The sequence below is a fragment of the Lytechinus variegatus genome, chromosome 11, assembly GCF_018143015.1.
Source record: "Lytechinus variegatus isolate NC3 chromosome 11, Lvar_3.0, whole genome shotgun sequence".
NCBI lineage: Eukaryota > Metazoa > Echinodermata > Echinoidea > Temnopleuroida > Toxopneustidae > Lytechinus > Lytechinus variegatus.
Window position 1 is genome coordinate 15,040,128 of NC_054750.1, and position 23,852 is coordinate 15,063,979.

Genomic DNA, 23,852 nt, shown 5'->3' on the forward strand with positions numbered 1-23,852 from the left:
AATAACCACGGCAACAGGTGTCAATTTGGCTCACTGTGACCAAATCGCGCATCAGCTTTTGACATTTTTTATACACGCGCCCGATACGCGCTAAATCAAGCGTAATTTATACAGGAAATCTGCATAAACCATGGACTCAACTGTGGGTTTTCAAAACCACCTTTGTGAATTCGGGCCAATATATATAATCCCATTCATTCTGCATTGCATGTTGTAGACAGAATTGGTTAGGACCATATTGAAGGAGACCAAATGGCTATTAAATATGATTTAGAGGTATGTAGAAGTGTGAATGCAATTAGATAATGTGCTTCCTAGTATAATGTCACAGATATTGACAGGAAACTTACTTATGAAAATGTCTAGTTCTTTTTAACGTTTTTATTAATTTTATTTACTTGTGTAATTATGATTCTCCCATTGTTTGTAGGATTTAATTGCAGTGTTAGTTAGCAATATGAATTTAGATGACATGATGTTAGGAACAATTATTGCCAATTTTACAGTGTGATTATATTTTATGATTATCTTATCATTTTTAATGATCAAATTATGATTTATGTGTGTACTATTCCTACTTTATTTTGAGATATTTTAGGTATATTCTTGAAAAGTATATATTTTACAGTACATTGTTTTATTTCTATGACAAATTTTGTAGATGCAGTGTAACATGGTGGGTTTTGAATTGCATATTATTTGACATGAAACAGGCAAGAATATAAAAATAATAATTTGAAGGAGCTGTGATTCTTGTCATGTTAGGTGGAGTTAAACGTGGTTCTCTCTCACAATGTATACATTTATGTAATCATTAAAATGTCAATTATAGTATTTTTAGAAATTTACACACCAGTATGAATGTATCTACAATATTTTGTTATATTTTTTGGCCTTGTGTGGTGTTATGTCTTATTTTTTAAAGGATTTATGTAATACTGGATGGTTTTCATTTAAGTGCTTTGTACATTTCTGCTTCATTTGGTTGCTATCTGTCATGTAGCTTTATAACACTAATGATCACGAAAGAAGTTGGTAGGTTATTTTTTTACCATTTCAGTTTTAAAAAGCCTATATTATGTGTATATAAAAGATTAATTAGTCCAAATGAAGAGCCATTTTGTTTGTGATGTAATGTTGTTACGAATGAGTGAAATATGTTTCAAAGATTATGTGTTGTTTTCTCTAGAATTTTGAAGGAAATATACAAGCTCTATTCCAAACATTTTGTCACAAACGGTGATTTTTTGCAATTGTATATGTTATTTGAGACTGATTGTGAATATCACACTTGCTATTAAACAAAGCTCTTGTTATTGCATAATCTATGTTACCTTTGTTTATTTTTGTCATCATTTGTCATATTCCTAATTGTTCTATAGTTGTGTTTGTGGTGGTAATGATAATAATATTTGAAATTTAAAAAGCGCATAGTAGTCAAAAGACTCTATGCACTTTACAGATATATATTAAATTAATTTGAATTCTCCATTAAACCTAAAATGTGTGATACAAATTAGAACAAATTACATCAATACATAAAAATTACATTATTAATGAAAACTGTTAACATTTAAGAACATACTTTATCGAACATGATAAACATTTTTAAAATAAGTAGGTCATGAGAATAGATTTAAATATGGAAAAGGATGGAGCAGTTCTAATATTTAAAGAGAGAGAATGGTACAGTCAGACCATTGAAACTGATTTCGGGGGGGGGGGACTTTTATTGGCGAGTGGATACCATGTGTGACCCCAAAACATGTAAAAAGGATCTTTTAAAAAAAACTATGTTTATGGTCCAATTTGCGAAAGTATAGATATGGGGCTGACTATGCAAGAAATCAATAATATATTTCTATGGTTTTGGGAAAAAAACACTGAACCTTCCAGCTCTGCCCCCCACCGCATTCCACTGCCCCTGATGTAGTCAGCTGCAAGGAATATTCGTATAATGTATGGTTGGTATTCAGATGGTCTAACAGATTGTCTAAAGCTGTCATGCTAAATCCAATTGATCTACCACCAATTTAGTAGAAGTGTTGTGGCTCAGTGGATAAGTCTCCAGACTCAGTTGAATCATAAGGTCCAGGGTTCAAATAACATCGCAGCGATATAGCGTCCTTTTAATTGGCAAGGTGTTTATCTACATTTGCCACTCTTCACCCAGGTGTAGTAAATGGGTAGGCCTACCAGTTAGGACAGAAATCCTTGAATGTTCGAGCGCCCGATAAGGATAGCCGTGCTCGAGCCAGGGTAATAGTATGCAGCTAATAGAACCATTTGTACTATATAAATATATTATTATTATTGTTATTATTATCAATACAGGTCTCATGCTAAGATTTTCTAATTCACTTCATCTACTTAATTTCTTTGCACTTTCTCACTTTCTGATAATTTGGTCGATAAAAAAACTCATCTAACCGTAGGATTTCATGATCTTTGCTCTAGCGACAATACCTCTGCTATTGATTCCACACATTATTCAATGACTAGCAAACCTATAACATGAAAATCCTTCTGCAACCCTGATGACCCTGGCATCGGAGACGAAATAAAGCAGGGGAGCTTTTCTCGGGAGCAAATGTTGTGTTGTCAGTGTACTGAGTGTCATTAGACCAAGGAGATGATTCAGCCCAACAGGAAATTGACAAAATGGTAAATAGGGCGAAGATCATGTCTAATGTGTTTGTTTAAATAAAATTGGGGATGCTGTGTGTGCCCCCCGGGGGGGGGGGGCCACTTACATTGATGAGTGGATACCATGCGCGACCAAAAAAACACGCAAAAAAGATGTCCTTTTCACGATAGGGCACGTTACGTACGTAACGTGATAAGGGTGTAAAAAACACAAAAATAATGAAAAAAGGGTATCTATTTTACTAGGAAAATTACGTGTTTAGGGTCGAATTGGCGGGGATGATGAAACAAAATTAATTTTTTTTTATAAAGGATGTCCTTTTTGCCCCAACACTACGTGTTTAGAGTCCTATTTGCGCGATGTGTAGAAGCTGGGGTCGTACTAAACCAAATAAGGTAAAGCCGACGACCGAAAGACCCGTAACAATAAAACATTCCTGTACTTGTTTTTTCATATACTTTGTTAAGGGTAGGGTATCACACGCCAATTTTCAGAATATGGAAATTACGTGTTTAGGGTGCTTTTCGAGACCCCATGGTCGCGCATGGTATCCACTCGTGAATGGAAGTGCCCCCCGGGGTGTGCCCACTGTGTAAACCATATTCTAAAGAGTATGGGAACAAAGCCTTAAAACGACAAAATACTATTTTCAAAGGGGTATAATGATAATTTGACAAGTGAACAAAATCTGGTCCAATTTCCCCTCCTCCTCCCCTCCATCTCCCTTCCGCCTCCTCATCCTGCTCCCCCTCCTCCTCTTCCCCCTCCTAGCTCCTTTCATCCCCCCCCCCCCCCCCCCCTCTTCCACTTCTAATACCTCCCGCTTTCCCCTCCTGTTATTCTCTCGGCTTCTCATGTTTTAGTCTAAGATTACAGATTGATCGATTTGACCGCTCTTATCTTCTATAATTAAAAGCACAAACTATATTTTGAATTTCCTATTGTTGTAAAACAATAGGCCTATTGACTGAAAGGCCATTTAAGCAGAAATTTTAAGATCATTTTCTCCGCAATTTCTGGACCCTTAATTCCCCGTTCATCATTTCCTCCCAAACAAACCTCGAGATGGCGCTGCCACCCTTTTTTTTGTAAAGTCTTCACACGCAATATGGCCACTGACTGGAATGAGCGAATGGAGTAGGCAGAGCACCCTTTTTTTAGTGTAAATAACTTTATTTCGGTATCCTATATATGATAGAGGAAGGAATGTTCTCATCTTGTGTCACGTTATCGTATAGAGAAGTCTAATACCGAGTGTAACGTGTGGAAAACAAGGAATAAACGTTGCAAATCGGTTCAGGTTCGTATCATTGATTGTCCACAGACCACAGCTCAGTCGAGAATTTTACATGTAAACACTCTGCCCCCAATTGCACGCACAGTTTTAAGCACAGTTTTGTCCAAATAGGTAGTGCTAGCTAACACTAACAGCAGAGTTAGTCATGTCACTTAGTATGAAGGGGAGGGGGGGGGTTAGAAAGAAAATCCTATCACCTCGCGCATGGCAGTGTGTCAATGACAATGTAGGGAGTTTCAGTTGGATTAATCTTTGTTCGTATGGAAGTTTTAATATCTAAGATCAATTCAAACATTTGACATGTTTGATTTTGAACATAGGGCCTAGACAGGATGGGTGGATTCAAGGCTCCACATTAACTTTTTTTGGTGGTGGCCCGTTCGGGCCACCAAAACCTTCAAATAATTTTTTTGGTGGCCCACTAATAAGGTTTGGTGGCCCGAAAAATATAAAGAAAAACATTAATTAAAAATGAATAAAACAAACTGAAATATTCTGCAATCACCAACACGTACATGTACCACTATTCTTTTTACATCTTGTATGAAAATCGTGCTTGCTGTTATTTTACTTTGCTTATTTTGTGGTAATATATAAATTGTTCTATCATTGTAAATATGAAATGATTGAAAGAGAATAAAAGAATTGTATTGTTCCCAGGTTGTGTAGATTTTTAATCTCTGTATAGACACATACTCATAATGGTAAAGTAAATAAATAGTGCATATATCAAACTCAGATAGATTTACAAAACAATGATTTTTTTCCTTTCTTCCTTTTTGATTGTAAAACCTAGATTATGCAGGCCCCAAATCCAGTTTATTTTCTCTTTTCCAGCATATTATAGCAGGAGAAAATCACATGCTGCAGAATTAGAACAATGTGTAAAAGGGGGAAATAAACAAAAATAATTTTTAGAATAGTATATTGAAAAAAGAAAACAAAAATTGTAAAAATGAATACGGTAAGTGAAATAAAACAAAAGAAAAAATGAAGAAAGAAAAAACAAAGAACAGGTCATAAAAAAAATTGAGAAAAAACAAAATGAAAATTTAAGAAAAATAAAACAAAATTATCAAAAAATGGGGAAAATTATTATTATTCAGTAGAAACATGTTCTTTAATCAGGCATTTTCAATGGGAAGGGGTATAAATGGTTTAATCACTGAAAAAATGAAAGAAAAAAATAAAATGGCAAAAGTTATCTGGAAAAAACAGTGAGAAAATTCCCTATATTTGACAAAATGATGGAAAAAATTCACATGTCATATCAATGAAATGCCTTCCCAAAGTGGTTACTTCCTTAAGAGTGGTTTAAGAAGTCATTTGTAAACAAGAAAGAAAGAGCCGCGGCCTATTTATTTTTGGCTCAAAGAGACACAGCTTCGAAATAAACCAAATATCAACATACATACAAATGCACATATGGGACTGTGATGTACTCACCTATGTGTTTTATGTGTATTAATGCATTTGGAAATCGGTCTTTTTGAGTCAAAAGAGAGGTCATAATTCCTCCTTTTAATGCTTGCAATTAATCAGGTTTCAGTAATATGGACTGTAGAAGGGCATTTCATTGGTGTAAAATGTGACTTTGACGTAGATTTCCAAAGTTCTGGGGAAGATTTCTTAGCAGTAACATTTCGTATCGCAGCTCCCTGGGTCTGAATAGTCTGCTCGCACACAGCTAGCTGCATTGGTATGTATGCTAGCGGTAGGCCTACATGTACATACTGTCATGACTATGCAATCTTTGTGTGTGTGTAGATTAACAAAAAAGGCGCATGACAAATTGGCTTGCAATTTTAACTGTAGAAGGTTGATAAATGCATGCAAAATCGGGAGAAAAATTGCGCTACTTTGAAAATTATTGGTTGCCCGATTCGGGCCACCAAAACTTAACATTTTTTCAATAATGGTTGCCCGAGATGAATTTTTGGTGGCCCCGGGCCACCGGGCCACCGCTAATGTCGAGCCTTGGGTGGATTAGAGGTCTACATTTCTTCTTCAGGGTAGCCCTGTGTCCTTCACGTTTATGATAATTTATGTTTATGCTTCAGAAGTTCAGTAATGTCAATTGGTGATGTTTGTTGTATAAGGTTTATCGTTAATCACAACTGCAATGCATCATGGGATCCAAAAGGGGACAATCAAGCTACATATGTAGCTCTGCGCATGCGCACTACGGACAGTCTGAAGTGCGCATGCGCAGAGCAGCTAACGGTCCCTTTTTCGATCCCATGATGCATTGCAGTTCTGATTAGCGATAAACCTTATTCTGAACACTATCACTGCTTTAATTGTTAATATTTAGTAAGTTAGCTGAAAGTGAAATCTGTTCATTCGCATGGTTCATTTGATTTGCGTACATTGGGAGGAGTTTTTATGATGGGGGGGGGGGGCATGAAAACTGCATTTTGTTTACAGATGATGAAAACTGAAAATTTAACAGACTGTCTTAAAGATAAATGAAAGTAGTTGCAGTAAGCACTGAATTCACAAGAAAGTCTGTAAAACCGGGCTTAATTGTCAATATCATCCAGGATCTCGATCTGGTACAGTTACATAAACTGAACTTTGTGAAATCTGGAAATCTACGCTGAAAAATGTTCACACTGAAGATTACCAACACAGATAAGCGCACGTGGGACTGAATGTCGGCCCGAATCTTGACCCGAATTCCGTGCTTATTTGCTAATTTCTCAGCAATTGCACAATTTCTTCCAGAATTCTTTGGCACATATTTTTGTATTTATACAAACAGACACTTTGGTGGTCATTTCATTGGATTCTGTACAAACTCATTTTGAAATTGTTACCACAACTGGCATTTATCTTTATTCTCTAATTTGTGGTGAAATATTCCAAAGTCAAAGATCATTAACCAAGAAGAAAATATCACAAAACTCACAATGACACTAAATAAAAAAATCCTGCCATATTTTCTGATTAGAGACCTCTTACAAGTAACATTACCTCTTGATCATGTTGATTTTTCACTGCCGGATTTGGAAGGAGTCCCAAAGCTGCCGTGTCAATTGATCATGCAAAGAAATTGCATCTACTTTGCCTAATTCGTATTATATAGGGAAAAAAATGAAGTGATTATTGCTCGCGTAGCTTCAGCCATTCAGAACTTTTTTTTTTGGCTTTGTCCTATGGAGGAGCTATAGTGAATCAAGACAGTCGAGCCGAAACAAGTAACAAAACAGAGACTGAAGCTTTCGGTCTATGTTAGAGTGTGCCATGAATCTTGTAAAAATTTGAGCGAAATAAATTTGATATAAACATTCACCTTCCTTTGGCCTGTCAATAATAACAATGCATGGTGCACCTGTATGAACACACATTTACTTACACAATTCTTGGGTTTTGATGAGAAATTTGACATTTTGAGGCTGTTCTTATTCCTGCTTGGGCAACTGCAATCAACTAGTTGAGTTTTTGTTTTTCACCATTTTGACTTGATTCTATCTGCCTCTATTCTTTGTATTTCAAATTTGTTGGTCATTGCATTCCTTTGATTAAAATCACAGATTCACGAAAGTGGAGACAGAGCCACAATATGAGACCAAAATCTTTAGTCTCTGTACCATAATCCACTAAATTATGTTAGGTCCAATAGCACTAAAACTTTCTTAGCCAGCCCAAATGCCTCAGTTTCGCCCATTTTAGCAAACTAGTTTTAATTTTTGCCAAGATTCCTTTTGAACCTTTCATTCCTTTAGCACTTGAATTTCAGCCATATTGGGCATCAGGGCCAACCCTGTATCTATCCTTGATCTCAGCAATGTCATTTTCAAACTTTCAGTCAGATTTCATCTTTGTTGTCGTTCAGATATGAACTAAAGTTCACAATCAAAACTTTAATAGTCCGTGTCCAAACTACAGCGAAGATGAAGTCTCACCAAGAATTTGAATCATGTCATGATTAAAACTAAAATGCCCAATGTAGCAGAACTCCGTAATCGATTACTCACTTCCAAGATGCTACCCACCTTTTTTCTCTCTAGATTGTGAAATAACACCTTGAACAATGTCTACAAACACCGATACATCTGTCGGACCCGGTGCTGATGCAACACAGGGACAGGACCGACAACCCTCTTCATCTAACCTTCCAGACTCTAACCCTCAAACTGATAGTTCTTTGCCCGACAACCAGCAACAGCAGGAGAACCCTCCGCCCCAACCCCAACAAGCTGCTGCACCGGAAGTGGATGCAGAGCAGGCATTGCCGAATATTCCTGCTGCACAGAACGCTAACAACGCAAGAGCCAACAATAATAACAACAACAACCCGCTTCTCAACGTTAGGGATCGTCTCTTTCATGCCCTGTTCTTCAAGATCGCTATCACCTATGCCAGAGCTTTTCCCCCTCCTGTTAGAAGATTCTTTGAGTTTGCAATCCTCCTTAAGGTAAATGTCTAATATATGATTTTATTTTTTATTAATTTAAACCTCTATGGAACACACTTAGTATTTTGTCTAAATCTTTGGTTGAATTAAAATGCCAAATTTCCCTCCATATATGGTCATACCGATTACCGTCACCTGTCTATGAAATTTTGACCAATCTGCTATAAAACCACCATAAGCTTTGGTTCACTTGAATGGTTCACCCCATTGAAACATGTATCATGTATACACCTGTCCATAAAAAAGCATGCTCTTGAAAATGGAATTTCTTGTCTCCTTTAAATCATTACCTTTCTCAATCTACCATTTTGATATGTTATAGAAAAAAATATATATATTTAGATATTTTGTGTATTTGACAGAGGTTTTTTATGGCAGAAGTTTTATGCATCAGGCCCCAGATTGAAAATCTACCATTTGTAAAATTATCTCTCTCTACAACAGGCCTTGACTGCCCTATTTGTTCTTGCATACATTCACCGTACATTCTCTCGTTCACCAATCAACTGCCTTGCGGACTATCGTGACAAGTGGCCGAGGGATGGTATCCTGAGAGTTGAGATCGTAAGGAATCGCAGTGATGAAAGTCCCATATATGAAGTCTCATATGGGAGAAGGAAATTAGGTATATGAATTGTGATTTCACTTCTAATGAAATTCTTGATGAATGATATGATTAAAACTAATATGTAGTGCATAATAGTCTCAAAACTCTCTGTGTGCTTTACAACTCAAATTACTGAATTATACAAATTATTTATTAAAGGACAAGTCCACCCCAACAAAAACTTGATTTGAATAAAAAGAGAAAAATTCAACAAGCATAACACTGAAAATTTCATCAAAATCGGATGTAAAATAAGAAAGTTATGGCATTTTAAAGTTTCGCTTATTTTCAACAAAATAGTTATATGAACGAGCCAGTTACATCCAAATGAGAGAGTTGATGACATCATTCACTCACTATTTCTTTTGTATTTTATTATATGAAATATGAAATATTTTTATTTTCTCGTCATTGTCATGTGAAACGAAGTTTCATTCCTCCCTGAACACGTGGAATTCCATTATTTTAACATTTTGTGCTTCAGGCAATGAGGTCCTAATCATCAAATTCGTAAAAATTGAAATATTGTATAATTCAAACAATAAAAAACAAAAGAAATAGTGAGTGAGTGACGTCATCGACTCATTTGGATGTAACTGGCTCGTTCATATAACTATTTTGTTGAAAATAAGCGAAACTTTGAAATGTCATAACTTTCTTATTTTACATCCGATTTTGATGAAATTTTCAGCATTGTGCTTGTCTGATTTTTCTCTTGATTTAAATCAACATTTTTCTGAGGTGGACTTGACCTTTAAACCTGAAGGCCCAAATTCACAGAGGTGGTTTTTAAAACCATCAAGTGAACTCATGGTTTATGCAGATTTCCTGTATCATTTTGTCACAGTTCGCCAAAATGATGCCTATTGCCATAGTTATACACGCTATTTTATTCATGAGTCCACTGTTTGAAGAGTGGACTCATAAATTCAAAACAGTGGACTCATGAATAAAATAGCTAATGCGATGACAACAGGCGTCGTTTTGGCGCACTGTGACAAAAGCGCGCATCAGCATTGGACATCTTGTTTATTTACTCGCTAAATAAGCGTAATTTATACAGGAAATCTGCGTAAACCATGGATCAACTGATGGTTTTCAAAACCACCTTTGTGAATTCGGGCCTAATTGGTTTGTCTTACAAGTACTTAAATAGACATCAAGGTATAGCGATGAGCAAGTAATTGTCATTTGTGAAGGAGATGTCAAACAAATGATTACTTCGTTCATCTGGATAAAGCTTTGAAAGTTCCAAATTTAGGCTGAGGAAAGCGGATGTACTGAGGTAGTGATAGTACCGTTCATGCCTACAATCAATCAAATATTTTGTGTTCTTTTTTTAAGGATTTTCTTTTACAGCAATATTAGAGAAGCAATCAGAATAGAAAAGAGAAAAATCAAACCACTATACCCTAAATTCAAAGAAAGTTAGAGTACCGTACAACACTTCCTTGGTGACTCTGCTCATGTGTGCTTATAAAGTTTTTATTGTAGTGCACAGGATACGTATAGATCACAGTGCATTTTTCATCCAAGTAAAGTGCGCTGTCAAAGACTTTCCATTTCTGCGACAATGTATTATCCTATTTGAACTAGTCCGTGTAAAGTGCTTTAGAATAATATAATGTGTAGGAAGTCAATTCACTATTATGCACAATGAATTTGGTTTATGAACTATCCTTTTTATATGACGTATTATGGTATCACGCTTGGTGTCCGTTTTTTCCTGTCTGTCTGTCCGTTAACTTTTCCTTGTAAATGCGATAACTTCAGTTTGACGTAACTGAGGCTCATATATTTTGGTGTGTATAATACTAGCATGGATCCCAGGAAGCCTATTGATTTTGGGGTCAAAAGTTCAAAGGTCAAGGTCACAGTGACATATTTTCATCTTACCCTTCTGCAGTCCTTGTAAACATGATAACTTCAGTTAAAATTAACCTAGGCTCATGTAATTTAGTGTGTATGATACTAGCATAGATCTCAGGAAGCCTATTGATTTTGAGGTCAAAGGTCAAGGTCACACTGACATGTTTTCATATTACCCTTTGGAAGTCCTTGTAATGCGATAGCTTTAGTTTAACATTACTTAGGCTCATATAATTTGGTGTATGATACTAGCATTGATCCCAGGAAGCATAGATTTTGAGGTCAAAAGGGTTAAAGGTCACAGTGACATGTTTTCATCTTAAACTTCTAAAGTCCTTGCACATGCAATAACTTTAGTTCAACCTAAATGAGGCTCCAATAAGTTGGTGTGTATGATATTAGCATGGATCCCAGGAAGCCTCTTCATTTTGAGGTCAAAGGTCAAGCTCACAGTGACATATTTTCGTCATACCCTTCTGAAGTCCTTGTTCACGCGATAACTTTAGTTGAACTTAACCTAGGCTCATATAATTTGCCGTGCATGAAGCTAGCATAGATTCCAGCAATTCTATTGATTTTGAGGGCAGAAGGTCAAAGGTGAAGTTGCCACCTTCTACTTTTCTTGCTTGACCAGTAACTCAATATTTTGCGTTACAGGGTGTATTACGTGCTCGCCTTGGCGACACTCTTGTTTAAAATTATCAAAATTTTGTCTATTCACAGGAGGCATGACAAAGATTGATGACGATGAGATGCATTATGCCAATATGACTATGATGCCACCATACTGGGAATACCCGGACGTCTTAAAAGCCGACGATGCCTTGCGTAAGCGAGAGGAAGAGAACACCGATACCATCCAGACCTCGTTCTTTAACGGTCTCTCATGGCAGACAACAAACATCACGATAGACATGTCCGCCACACAAAAGCTTGAGAAAAACATGCAGCCGTTTCGTGAGACTGTGTCAGAGTTTGAAATGTTCACAAGAGCAGGTACCCGTAATTCTTTCCTATTTTGCTACATTTTTTCTTGGTGAAATTCAAACGTTTTGAATAATGACTCGGTGTAGAAAATTTCATTTGTTGAAGGTACTGTAATTTTCATGTTCAACCTTCCTTTCTCTTACATTTATTTGTTTGCTTGCTTGTTTGTGTGCTTCTATTTCTTCTTTCAAAAATAGTACAATCCATGTAGGAAATATGTGTGCATATATGCAGTATACATAAAGGATAATATTTAAGTATAGTTGTGTAACAAATATAAAACAAGGATGTAAATTTGCTTTTCTTAATAGAAGTATGTAATCAAAAGCAGGAAGGGGGACATAAAAAAGTTTTATTTACAAATTCCTTTTGGTTGAATTGCTTCAATACGTGTTATGATCGTTCAAAACTTTTTCATTCAGTCTGGTTTTATATCATGTGTTTCTTGTTTGTATATAGTTTGGCCAGTAGATGAGTACATCATGGAATATTCATTGGAGTATGGTTTTCTAAGACTATCATCTGGTACGAGAGAGAGACTGGGTATCCCTGTCATGGTTATTCAACTTGGTAAGTCATACATTGAGAGTATACTTCTTTATCCTCAGAAAACCATGGCTTAAGTAAGAGAAAGTAGTTGCAGCGAACAATTATTTCATGAGAAAGTCTTTTAAAACAAGGCTAATTACCACCATATTTGATATAGGTATAGATTTAGATCTGGTACAGTGATATAAACTTTATAAAGATCTGGTATATGAAATAAAATTATATTTGTAAAATCATGAAATCTTAGCCGAAAAGTCAATAATTCTGATGATGACACAAAAAGGTCCATGTGGGATATTGTATTAATATCGCTCAGAAAAATACCAGAAATTTTGTGGAATTCCCTGCTTATTTTGCATGAAATTTCACATTTTTTCCCCAGAGTCATTTATTCATACATACAAACACCTGGGTGGTTATTTTTATTAGATTCTGTTCGAACTCATTTTGAGATCGTTACCACAACTGGTTTTTATCTTTAACCCTGTAATGACTGCATCCTTCCAGTCAGTCAGTACCACCATGCCTTACCCTCATGCTTACACTGTCAAACAAATTACATCTACCTTCCAATGCCAATGGTGAATTGTAGCAATAAGAAGAGATTTTAATCCCAAATTTGGGGGAAAAAAAGACCTAATCTTTAAGCCTTCAGCGCTACTTTCTAACCTAATTGTTTCATCTTGAAATTAGGGTCAGGTTGGGAAGGAAAAAAAACCATCACTTCCGTCACGAAACAATGTTTTTGTTTGTGTATGAATGCAGTGTAAGCACAGCCCTGCAGTGCATCACACCCTACAAACACGTAGAATGGGGGAACGTTTCATGAAAAATGTCTGTGATTTTTACTGACTAGTTTGCTCTCGGCCAATCAGATGCAAGGATTTACAGTAGCTCCTATCATCTGTAAGTGAAAATAACTGACTGAACTTTTCTTGAGACGCTCCCCCAATTTACCTTGTTTGGGAGTTTGTTTTCATGTCTTGTAAAATATTTCTTAATGATTTCTCAGATCCCACACAAGATGAATGCTTTGGCGATTCCTTGAGTCGATTCCTCCTTGATGAATTCCTTGGTTATGATGATATTCTCATGTCCAGCGTCAAGAGCTTAGCAGAGTATGAAGACAACAAAGGTACATACATTTTTTTTTTTTTGGTTACAAGTTTCTTTTATCTGGCAATATTAGAAAAGGGTGAATTATTCCTCGGGAAAGTTCTCAAAAAAGTGGCCATAAATAAAAGTAGGAAGTGTATGTAAAAAAATGATAATTCAGTGAAATGTATGAAGGAGCTTCAACGTGCGTGCTATGTTACCTTGTTACTGTTCACTTATGAGAGAAACACAGTGATTAAACAGGGGCCAATTGCAGAAAGAGTTGCAATCAATCGCAACTCTAAAAATCACGCGCCACTTGATTTTCAGCCAATCAACAGCACGCATTTGGGACTTGCGATTTATTTTTTTTGCTTGCATTTAAACGCAACTCTTCCTGCAACAGGCACCAGGTGTTGAGTACACTTGTTGACCACCCTCTCTGGATTAATACGCACGAGTGATGTCACAATAAGTGCTCAACTATTGTGACATTTTGGCTACCTTGGCATTATTATAAGCACCCCCAAACACCTTTGATTCTGATTGACTTAGCATTGTCACCTTTGTTCTTACCTGAAATGCTCCTGATCTATGACCAACGGAGCAGTTTTCCTTATAGCATATATTCAATTGATTTTATTCCATTCAATATTAAAAAAGTTACATAATCAGGTAAGAAATACGGTTGTCAAAATAAATAATACAATGATAATGAAATTAAATGATTGAAATGGAAAATGGTTGTTGTAGAAAACTCTAAAGGGTTTTGTCATGACAGCCACCACAACATTATTATATGAACCCATTTAAGGCTGAGACTGCATATATGTGGGCTGGAGTCTATGAAAAACATATCAAAATTATTTAGTCTCCAATGGGTTAATCTTAGACCACCCATGATCTATGGCTTCTTCCCAATTCCCTTTCTCTGTGAATCAGGTTACCTGCGCAACGTTGTGACGGGAGAGCATTACCGCTTCGTCAGCATGTGGATGGCTCGTTCCTCGTACATCGCAGCCGGGTTCATCATGCTGATCTTCACCATATCCATCTCAATGCTACTAAGATACTCTCATCATCAGATCTTTGTCTTCATTGGTCAGTACATTCAAATTTGTATCTTTTCTATCATAATATCTCTTGGAAGTTTTGTCATACATCTGGCTTATTTTATCTTGCCCTTATTTCATCAAAGAAAAAAGGTTGAAAAATCAAATATGTATTAGGAGTTTATAGCTGCGTTGTACTGTAATCATTCAACTTTATTGGCTGATAGTAAACCTGTTCCATGATTTCTGGATATGTAGTTATACAAAGTCTTTATGAAGCGGGAATGAGTGATGTGTATTATTTGTTTTATAAGTTAATGATTTGGATCCTTGTAATGTGATTCTTTAAAACCATGACCACTAAAAAAATACTTTACTTATGGCTGTAATATCACCAGTCATTAAAAACTATATGCATCAGAAAATTGAATTTGTTTACAAATTATTAAAGCCTCTTCATTTTTACTATCTTGTCCGCGGCAGACTGCATTCACAAAATAAGTCAGAAAGAAGAGGAATCAAGGGTATTTGAATTCCAGTACATCGTGACTTGGCCATGAACCAGAATTCCCTGGTGGTTACTTCGCTGCCCGCCAAGCAGTAGATGATGGGTTCAAATCCCACTGGTTCCAATTTTTCTGACTTATTTTTTTCATTACAGATCAAGCATGGGACCTTAAACACATACAGGGTTCCCACGGTCATGGAAAATCCTGGAAAAATTTATGGTCCTGGAAAGTCAGGGAATTTGGAAAATTTGTGAAAAGTCATGGAAAAGTCATGGAATTGCATTTACCTCATGGCTATGGCAGCTTTCTGTTTTGTCGTGTCTCGCAAAGTTCTCTCATACTTAATTATCATACTCTGCTGTGTCTGATTTTGGAAACCATGCCCGAAAGCAAGTCATGAAAAGCAGCAATTTAGTCATGGAAAAGTCATGGAATTCTGTTTTCAAATTTCTGTGGGAACCCTGCACATAGGAGTAATGCCAATTTTTTTTTTACAAATCATAATTTCTCCTATTAAAGCCGCTTTATGTAGAAAATTAAATGCCTAGTCTCATGTACATTGTTGTTTTGTGTTTGATGGCACTCTTATGCAACCAATCATTTAAACAGTTATTCAGTAAGGTTTCACTAAATGTTATGGTATTTTTTTGATGCAGTTGACCTACTACAAATGTTGGAGATGAATACAACAATTGCGTTCCCTGCTGCTCCTCTGCTTACAGTCATCCTTGCTCTAGTTGGTAAGTAGGGATACCTCTGGCAAGATATCCATTAATTTAAATTGAAGATGAATTATAATGAGAGTTTTAACCAGAAGGTTACGAAAGATTTTTGAATAATCCTTTATTAATCATTTACCCTAAGAAAAAAATACACATATGTGTTCATATGTATATATGTGATTTAGATATGTTACATTTTCTGCATGAGGTTAGGGCCCCATAACAGAAAGTGTCGCAATTAATTACAAAGAGTTTATTAACAATTGTAGCACCTACTCTATCAAAAATTATGCCCTGATATGGAAATATTTTGCTTTGTTTTTATTTTAAAGGTTTATCTTCTCTTGGTTAAAACTTTTTACGAAATTCAATTTTTTTTTTCTTCTAATGGATATTTAAACGACAGTTTAGCTTGTGACTCAGCCCTAGTTTTCAATGGAACTTTTAATTGGAACAAGTGGAAATTTCCTTTTCATGATTATTCTCTGATTGATCTTTGCTTAGATATTAGAACTATTTTATGTTCTAACTATATTTCTCTATTTGTGTGTTTAAGGTATGGAAGCTATCATGTCTGAGTTCTTCAACGATACAACCACGGCATTCTACATCATTCTCATTGTATGGGTAGCTGATCAATATGATGCTATCTGTTGTCATACACAGATCACTAAACGTCACTGGCTAAGGTATGTAAATGAATATGTATTGTTACTTTGATTATATTTTGAAAAAAATGTTGAACGGAAATAAATAAATCTAAAGGTATTCATATGGTTCTACAAAGATGAAAATTTGATGATATTGTTGAAGTTGATGATGGTGGTGGTGGTGGTGATGATGTTCGTGGTGGTGGCGGTGATGATGATGGTGAGATCTATCTGCTGTCATACCCAGATCACTAAACGACACTGGCTTAGGTATTCACAAGGTTCTAGAAAGATGAAAATTTGATGATGATGATGATAGTGATAGTGGTAGTGATGATGAGATATATCTGCTGTCATACGCAGATGACGAAATGTTCAACGCTAGCTAAGACATCCACAGGTTCAAGTTATATTATGTAGAGTGGATAATTGACAATATTGGTGATGGTGAAAATGGTGGTGATAATGATGATGGTGGTGATGATGATGGTGGTGATGGTGATGTTGATGGCATTGGAGATGATGGTGATGATGCTAATTATGATTAATATTTATTATTCTGTAAAAAATAAAACTTTGTTTTAGGCAACTGCCTTCATATATGTGTTTGTCATTGTTTGCTTGTTTTTCTATGTATTAGGTATATTGAAATTCTTAGCGCTTTTGCCATTTGGGAAAAGCCCTTTTAAATTTGGAGTATTATTATTATTTTGCATTTAACATTACTTTTAAACATGATCAGGGATTGCCAACATTATTTTTTTGTTCATAGTTTTGAAAATTATTTTGAATGTTTTAATGTTTATAATTCCAATCTTTTCGATGTATGTGCCTTTATCTTCATTTTTGTCTCACCTGCATAGCAGATTAAATCTTCAGGTGCCGCTTTTTTATGGCGGCGGCATCAACAACATCAAATCTTAAACAAAGGTTAAGTTTTTTAAATGACAGCATAACTTAGAAATAATATGGACCTAGTTCATGAAACTTTGACATAAGGGTAATCAAATATTACTGAACATCCTGCCTGAGTTTCAAGTCACATGACCAAGGTCAAAGGTCATTAAAGGACAGTAAACTTTGGCCAAGTTGGGGGTATTTATTGAATTACCATCATAACTCTGTAAGTGTATTGGTCTAGTTCATAAATCTTGGACACAAGAGTAATCAAGCATCACTGAACATCTCATGTGATTTTCAGGTCACATGACCAAAGGCAAGGTCACTAAAGGTCATTGAACTTTGGCCATTTGGACGTAATTATTAGATTGCTGTCATAACTTTCAAAGTTTATAGATATATTTTATGCAATGTGGACATTGGGGTAATCAAGTATCACTGACAATTCCTAGGTCACATGATCAAGGTCAAATGTCATTTTAAGGTCATCATTGTATGAATGGTGTTTTTAATTTTTTTTTATTATTTTAAAGTAGTTTTCAAAGTCAGCACTGCTGTTATATCGAGTCGCGTGATGCAGATAAGACTGCCAGAGGCACTCCACTTGTTACCTCTTGTTTGTTCTTTCTTTCCAGATTCTTTTACTTGTACCATTTTGCATTTTATGCATACCATTATCGCTTCAATGGGCAGTACAGTGGCTTAGCACTCATTACATCCTGGCTTTTCATTCAGGTGAGTTTATTATAATATGTCATGGATTATGTTATTCATCAGAAACATTTGCTTTGGTGTCAGAATGATATATAATGTAGTTATTTGTATAGGTGCCTGAGACATCGGCCGGTACTCTGAAGTCTAGTTTAAGTTATACCATGGTCTAACTCTGCTAAATTATGGGAAGCTAGCCTTTCAGTCACTGTATGAGCAGATATTTACAATGCTTGACTAGTACAATGACGTATCCCAACACAAACCAAGTTATTGCTTTAACCCTAAAAAGACTGGGGGCTGATTCAGCCCCCCCCTCGACATTTTTCGCGATAAATCCGCTGCGCAAAATTTTTTGACCGCGTCGCTCGCTGACTTTTTACTTTCAAGTCTCGCGCAACTTTTGAAACCAAAATTGTGACCCCCGGGTACGGGGTTCCAAAATTACGCAACATTTTGTAAGTGCATGCAGACCCAAAATTACTCAAAAACGTGAATTTGTGTACAAATCCAATGCAAATAGTGTTCTTAGCCAAAATTCATAAATGTTTCATTATTTTTTCCTTTTACTGCTTAAAATCAATTAATTTTATCTTGTTTATGGTCAAAATAAAGTCCCCGACAATTTCCATTGAAAAAACAATAAAAAACAAAAAGTCGAAAAACAAAGAAATACATAAGAAATTTAGAAAACAATAGAATACATAAGAAAATAAATTTGATTTTGAAATTTTTTTAAAATCAATTTGATCAGATGCCTATCTAGAGTATGTGAAACAAAAATTAGCATTTCAGGGGCATTATTTTATTAATTAGAGCAAACTTATGATTTTACGCATAAATTAGCATAATTAATGAGACATGAGATATTTTGCCGAATTTGATGCTATAGTTTTGTAGATAATGCCATGGGTAATGCGTGTGCCAATTTTCGTCGCGATCGCGCGATCAACGGCCGAGATCATAAGGGGGGGCTGAATCAGCCCCCCCCCAGTCTTTTTAGGCGTCGAAATAGCCCAGTCTATTTAGTGTTAATAGGCACTGACAATTGTACATTTGTAATAACATAACAGCAAAAAATGATAGAAATGATTTATTAATTGCAGCATGTGAAAATGTGATACCAGCAAATAGATATGTCATGAATATTAGTAGATATTTAATCTTGATTAATTTTACAGGATTTACTGTTTGATATTTACTGATTGCTGCTGTTGTCCTTTTTCAGCACTCCATGATATACTTCTTTCACCACTATGAGTTACCTGCCATCTTACAGCAAGCTAGGCTTCAAGTGTTGCTACAACGCAACCAGCATGGTGGTATGCATCCTCGTATCAACATCAATATCAACCTGGGAGAGAATGCGCCGCAACAACAGCAACCCCAGCCAGGCAACACTGATAGACAGGAGGACAATAACCAAGGTGGAGGTAATACAACACCGAATGGTACGCAACCACAACAGCAACAACAAGCCACACAACCTGTACCTGGTGTTAATGTGGCTGCTGTTCAACGTCCAGTGTGGCGGCAACGTCGCACGCTTTTCAGCATGTACCTTGGGGCGTTGCTCTATCGGCGGCCAGCAACCGCCAACGCTGCGGTAAGCCAACAAACAGAGGTGGCTTCATCTGCAGCAGAAACGGCCACTTCAAACTCAGCAACTCATGCTACAACAAATACTGACAATAGCCTCAGTCGGGAATCGCCCGAGAGCAGAACTGTCACAAATCTCAGTGACTCAAATCAAAACAATGCATCGCAAGGAGAAACTGAAATTAGTAACGCTTCGTTGATGCAGAACACACTACCAGAGACGAGCAATCCTGTCTCATCAAGTACGAGCCAATCGGACTCTAGTAGACTTGATACATCAAAAGGAAGCAGTACATTAGCATCATGTGAAAACCTTTTACCTACAACTCAAACTTTGCCAAGTAATACACTACAAGATTCTATGTTATTGGAAAGTATATCACAAGCATCTACAACTATTAAATCTGGTAATGTTGAACAATGATAGTACTCAGTGGTGCATATAAAAAGCCAGTTCCAAAGGATACATTCTAGGGAAAGGCTGTAGCATAGGTAGATGATATAATTCTGCAGAAAACCTCCGTTATATCTGTACTCGATCTTTTAAAGATTGATATTGGGTTTCTGCATGATGGTCTTTCCAGCTATCAGCAATGGTAGGTTCATTAGAACCTACTTTGCTGTAAGCTGAGCACCATATCATAAAGCTTGTCAACTCTAACAAATGGTCATTCTTTACCAGATTTTAGGACATTCTTTGTATGTTTACCCTTTAATTGATAAATCTGAGGTTTTCTGCAGTATAAATTTTATTGATGTTTAGGTATGAAATGGGCATGTAAATATATATCTAACCAGTCAAATTAATTTTTCTTTGAAACTAAATTTTGATGATTTGAAATAGTATGATCCTCCTAATGAGATGCATTTATTCTTTATACTACAAAGAAACTCTAGATTCTTTATATCAGTTTTGAGTCTTAAAGCTGCTGATTAAAGAAGTAAAAATTTTAATAAAAACGTGTCAGCGCATTGACTGAAGTGGAGATCTAATCCCTCAAAACATTATTTACAAAATTGCTAATTTTTTCTTCTCTCTTAACTTTACATAGTCTCTCTTTTTATTTTCCACTCTAACAATACCTCAGAAAAATACCACATATTGTATCAAAATTAAAATGCAGCTTTTTCATATTCAGGAATAGATGTCTCACATGTCACTTTAATCAATTAAATTTCATGTTAAAGACTTCAGCTTATAAAGCAATACTTAAAATATATTTGCTTTGAGGCTTACAAACATTTTTACATTAGTTTCATGAAATCAAGGAGAATTACTTAGAAGCAAGAATTACATACCTAGGCTTATTTTGTAAATTGTTACAATCATTTTTGAGGCACTTTATATCATTATTGATTCAATGACGTTTAACTTGCTCTAATACTCAGCAATGCTTAAATGTTTACACCCTGTATTAACTGAACGTCAGGAATGCGGATTATGTATCCTCGATTTAATTCTTTGGGCAGTTTGAGAGCTTTATCAACTCGCAATTGATCACCGATGGTGATCAGTTATATGTTATTCCTATATTCATAAGTCATATGTTTTCCTTCAGCAAGAAATTTACTCACATTGTGCTGCACTCAACCCAGATGAGATGAATGGGTACCTGGTAGGAAGAAATTATCAATGCTCAAGCATCCATTCAATGTAGCCGTGCTTAAGCCAGGGTAATAATAACATTGTCATGTTGAGCATATCCCGTTGGGAGAACAGTTTTCGGAACTGAAGTGGCTACCCGGAGTAAAATATGACCTTATTATTATCATCATTATTCTTACATTATCACCCATGTTGATTCATAACCTGTCATTTCAGATCTTATCACCAGTGCACACTTTCACTCGTTAACATATGTGATGTTCCTCATTTACAGCAATAGGACGTGTGATCCATCACAATGCACAATACAAATCGTCCTTTGTGAAGTAAAACAGGGGCAGCGGAACCAGGGGATAGGAGGCTTCAGCCTCCTCCCCCATTTTTCATTAAACGCTACAAATGATTGTGATTTTATGCATGGTCAGCCCCCTCCCCCCACCCCAAGCATTCAAAACTGTTTCATGCCCCCAGTATAACTTCCACGATGTTAAAAATAGCTCACTGTATTATGCTCGTTTCTAAGCTCTGGAAATTAGTCATAACCAATCAGTTAATCAGACGTTACAGAGACTCATTTTCCATAGTTAAATGGTGGTTGCCAGTGATGATTATAAGTGTTATCCATCACAGTAAGCAATTAACACACCGGGGGGGGGGGCACGTAGAGTAATACTTAGGTTGGTCATTTTCAGAATCTATTGATCTTGATTTTTCCATATGCATTAATTATTTTATCATAATTGAAATAGTTTATGTATTGACATGTGTCTCGTATCATTGTGTTAATATGATCTTCCAGGTGCACACTTATCTTCTAAAAGTCAACAGTAAGCATCATAAGAAAAGAATATCCTGGATGGCAGCCTTAAACACATGTAGTGCACTTTAACCTTAAGCTTTTGTAACCAAGTAGTCCATGTCTGTTTTCTGTTTATGGTAACTCCCACAGGAACTCCGCAGGACAGCTTTTTGCTGGTAAACACCAAGCTGGTATATAACCAATTACCTAGGAAACATTTTACGTCAAAGTTAATCAGTCATTGTGGCTGGCGTTGTAGACGACAGATATTGCTCTTGGGTCTTTTTATCAAAGTGGAGACAGTGGTAGAGTGGGGATTGAACTCACAAACTTTCGATTATGGGTCCAATGCTTTAACCAATGGACCACACGACCGGTTGATTTTGAAACCTATGAGAATTACAGCATTTAGTGGTCAACAGATCAGGTCTCAAAATTTATTTCAATTCCATAATCTGTACACACGTGCATTGCCAATAATTCCATTAAGGTTTGAGTACGATTGACATATCATTGAAGTTGTATTTTTTTGTATTGGACCTGGAATCCTTGCATCATTCTTATTAGAGTTATCCTATAACGATTTATATAAGAAAGTAGTTCCCAAGAATTAATGCGATTGAGGAAGAATGTAATACTAAAAATAACCTCAGAAGTAATTCTTTATTAAAAGGATTGCTCTTGATAAAGATGATATAGAATTTGACACTTCTTTGCATTTTATGTGAATTGTGCAAAAGAGCAGACATGTTTTGATTGTCTGTAGTTTGTTATTGACTGTTTATCAGTTGAACGATTCTCTAGGTTCTGTTGCCATTATTGTCCATATTTAAATTAATGAAGTTCTGAAAAGTAACTTCATTCAATTTAGGGGGCAATCAGAACATCTTTTCAAGTGGTATCATCTGAATGTTCTGTATTACTCTGTATCCAAAATCAAACTTTAAGAATGAAATCATATTGACTAGGTTTTTTTTAAATAGTGTGAAAAAGGTGCTAGATATATATTTTTTTCATAAGAAACTAGTCTTATTTTCGGACATTTAAGATTTCAATGATTTCTCGAATAAACTGTTGTAATGAATATTTCATACAAAACATTCACCTTAAATCTATAAGGTTTCTGTTTGAGAAATGTATCATTTTGTTGATATTTTAGAGGTCCGGTTTTGTATTTTTCCTTGTGTATGCTCAGTATTTAAAAGGGACTTGCAACTATCAATGCTGCATGACCCCAGTGAAGAATGTTCCCTTCTAATTTAAGATGATAACTATTTTAGAAAATGTGTCCCTTGTCCAGAAATCATCTCATTTGGTTTTTGAACACTAATTTTCTCTCAAGTTTTCCATGCCATGATATTGTTACAAGTAGATATGCACTTAACAGAAAAAGCATACTTTTCATAATACTTTATTAATCAATATGCTCTTGCACCATGTTGTTGAAATCACTCATTTCCCTTACAGACGCTAGATGGTCCCATCTTTGAATATGTGTTTTGAATTGAGAATTTCCCCTTTCAGATATAACTCTTCAAAAGCACTTTGTCCGTTTTGCATGGAGTCAACACAGTAATAATAATAATAAAGCTTCTCACAAATCTAAACACTGATGTGTGTGGTTAATTGAATCATGCCATTAACTGTGCACTGTATGAGAACATTGATTTTACACTTTTTTGTTGTTCAAATAATTCTTTGATTAAAATATGCATTTATTATATGTCACAACACTCTTATACTTTGATTTATTTTGTATGCATAGAGAAAGAGTGAAAGAGGATGGGTTCTTTGAGATTTGATGATCCAGTGAGTAATGAGCATATATGGCAA

The 23,852-nt window shown here is 35.8% G+C and overlaps 1 protein-coding gene across 2 annotated transcripts; it reads left to right on the forward strand.

Annotated features, from left to right (window-relative positions):
* Positions 1-3,737: 3,737 nt before the first annotated feature.
* Positions 3,738-23,747, forward strand: LOC121423480 (membralin-like). Of its 2 annotated transcripts, none has more exons than XM_041618827.1 (11): positions 3,738-3,947; positions 7,958-8,364; positions 8,809-8,989; positions 11,564-11,836; positions 12,287-12,397; positions 13,389-13,511; positions 14,414-14,572; positions 15,689-15,772; positions 16,311-16,443; positions 17,940-18,039; positions 19,244-23,747. In XM_041618827.1, exons 2-11 carry the CDS (start codon positions 7,981-7,983, stop codon positions 20,036-20,038), a joined length of 2,343 nt encoding a protein of 780 aa, XP_041474761.1. In that variant the 5' UTR covers positions 3,738-3,947; positions 7,958-7,980; the 3' UTR covers positions 20,039-23,747. The 2 variants fall into 2 exon arrangements, with proteins under 2 accessions (XP_041474761.1, XP_041474762.1); XM_041618828.1 differs by having other exon boundaries at positions 3,758-3,809.
* The last annotated feature ends 105 nt before the right edge of the window (positions 23,748-23,852 follow it).

Coding starts and splice junctions, on each gene's coding strand:
- LOC121423480 (XM_041618827.1), top strand. CDS start 7,981: ATGTCTACAAACACCGATACATCTGTCGGACCCGGTGCTGATGCAACA. Junction 15,773..16,310: donor AGTCATCCTTGCTCTAGTTG/GTAAGTAGGGAT, acceptor TGTGTGTTTAAG/GTATGGAAGCTATCATGTCT. Junction 18,040..19,243: donor CATCCTGGCTTTTCATTCAG/GTGAGTTTATTA, acceptor GTCCTTTTTCAG/CACTCCATGATATACTTCTT.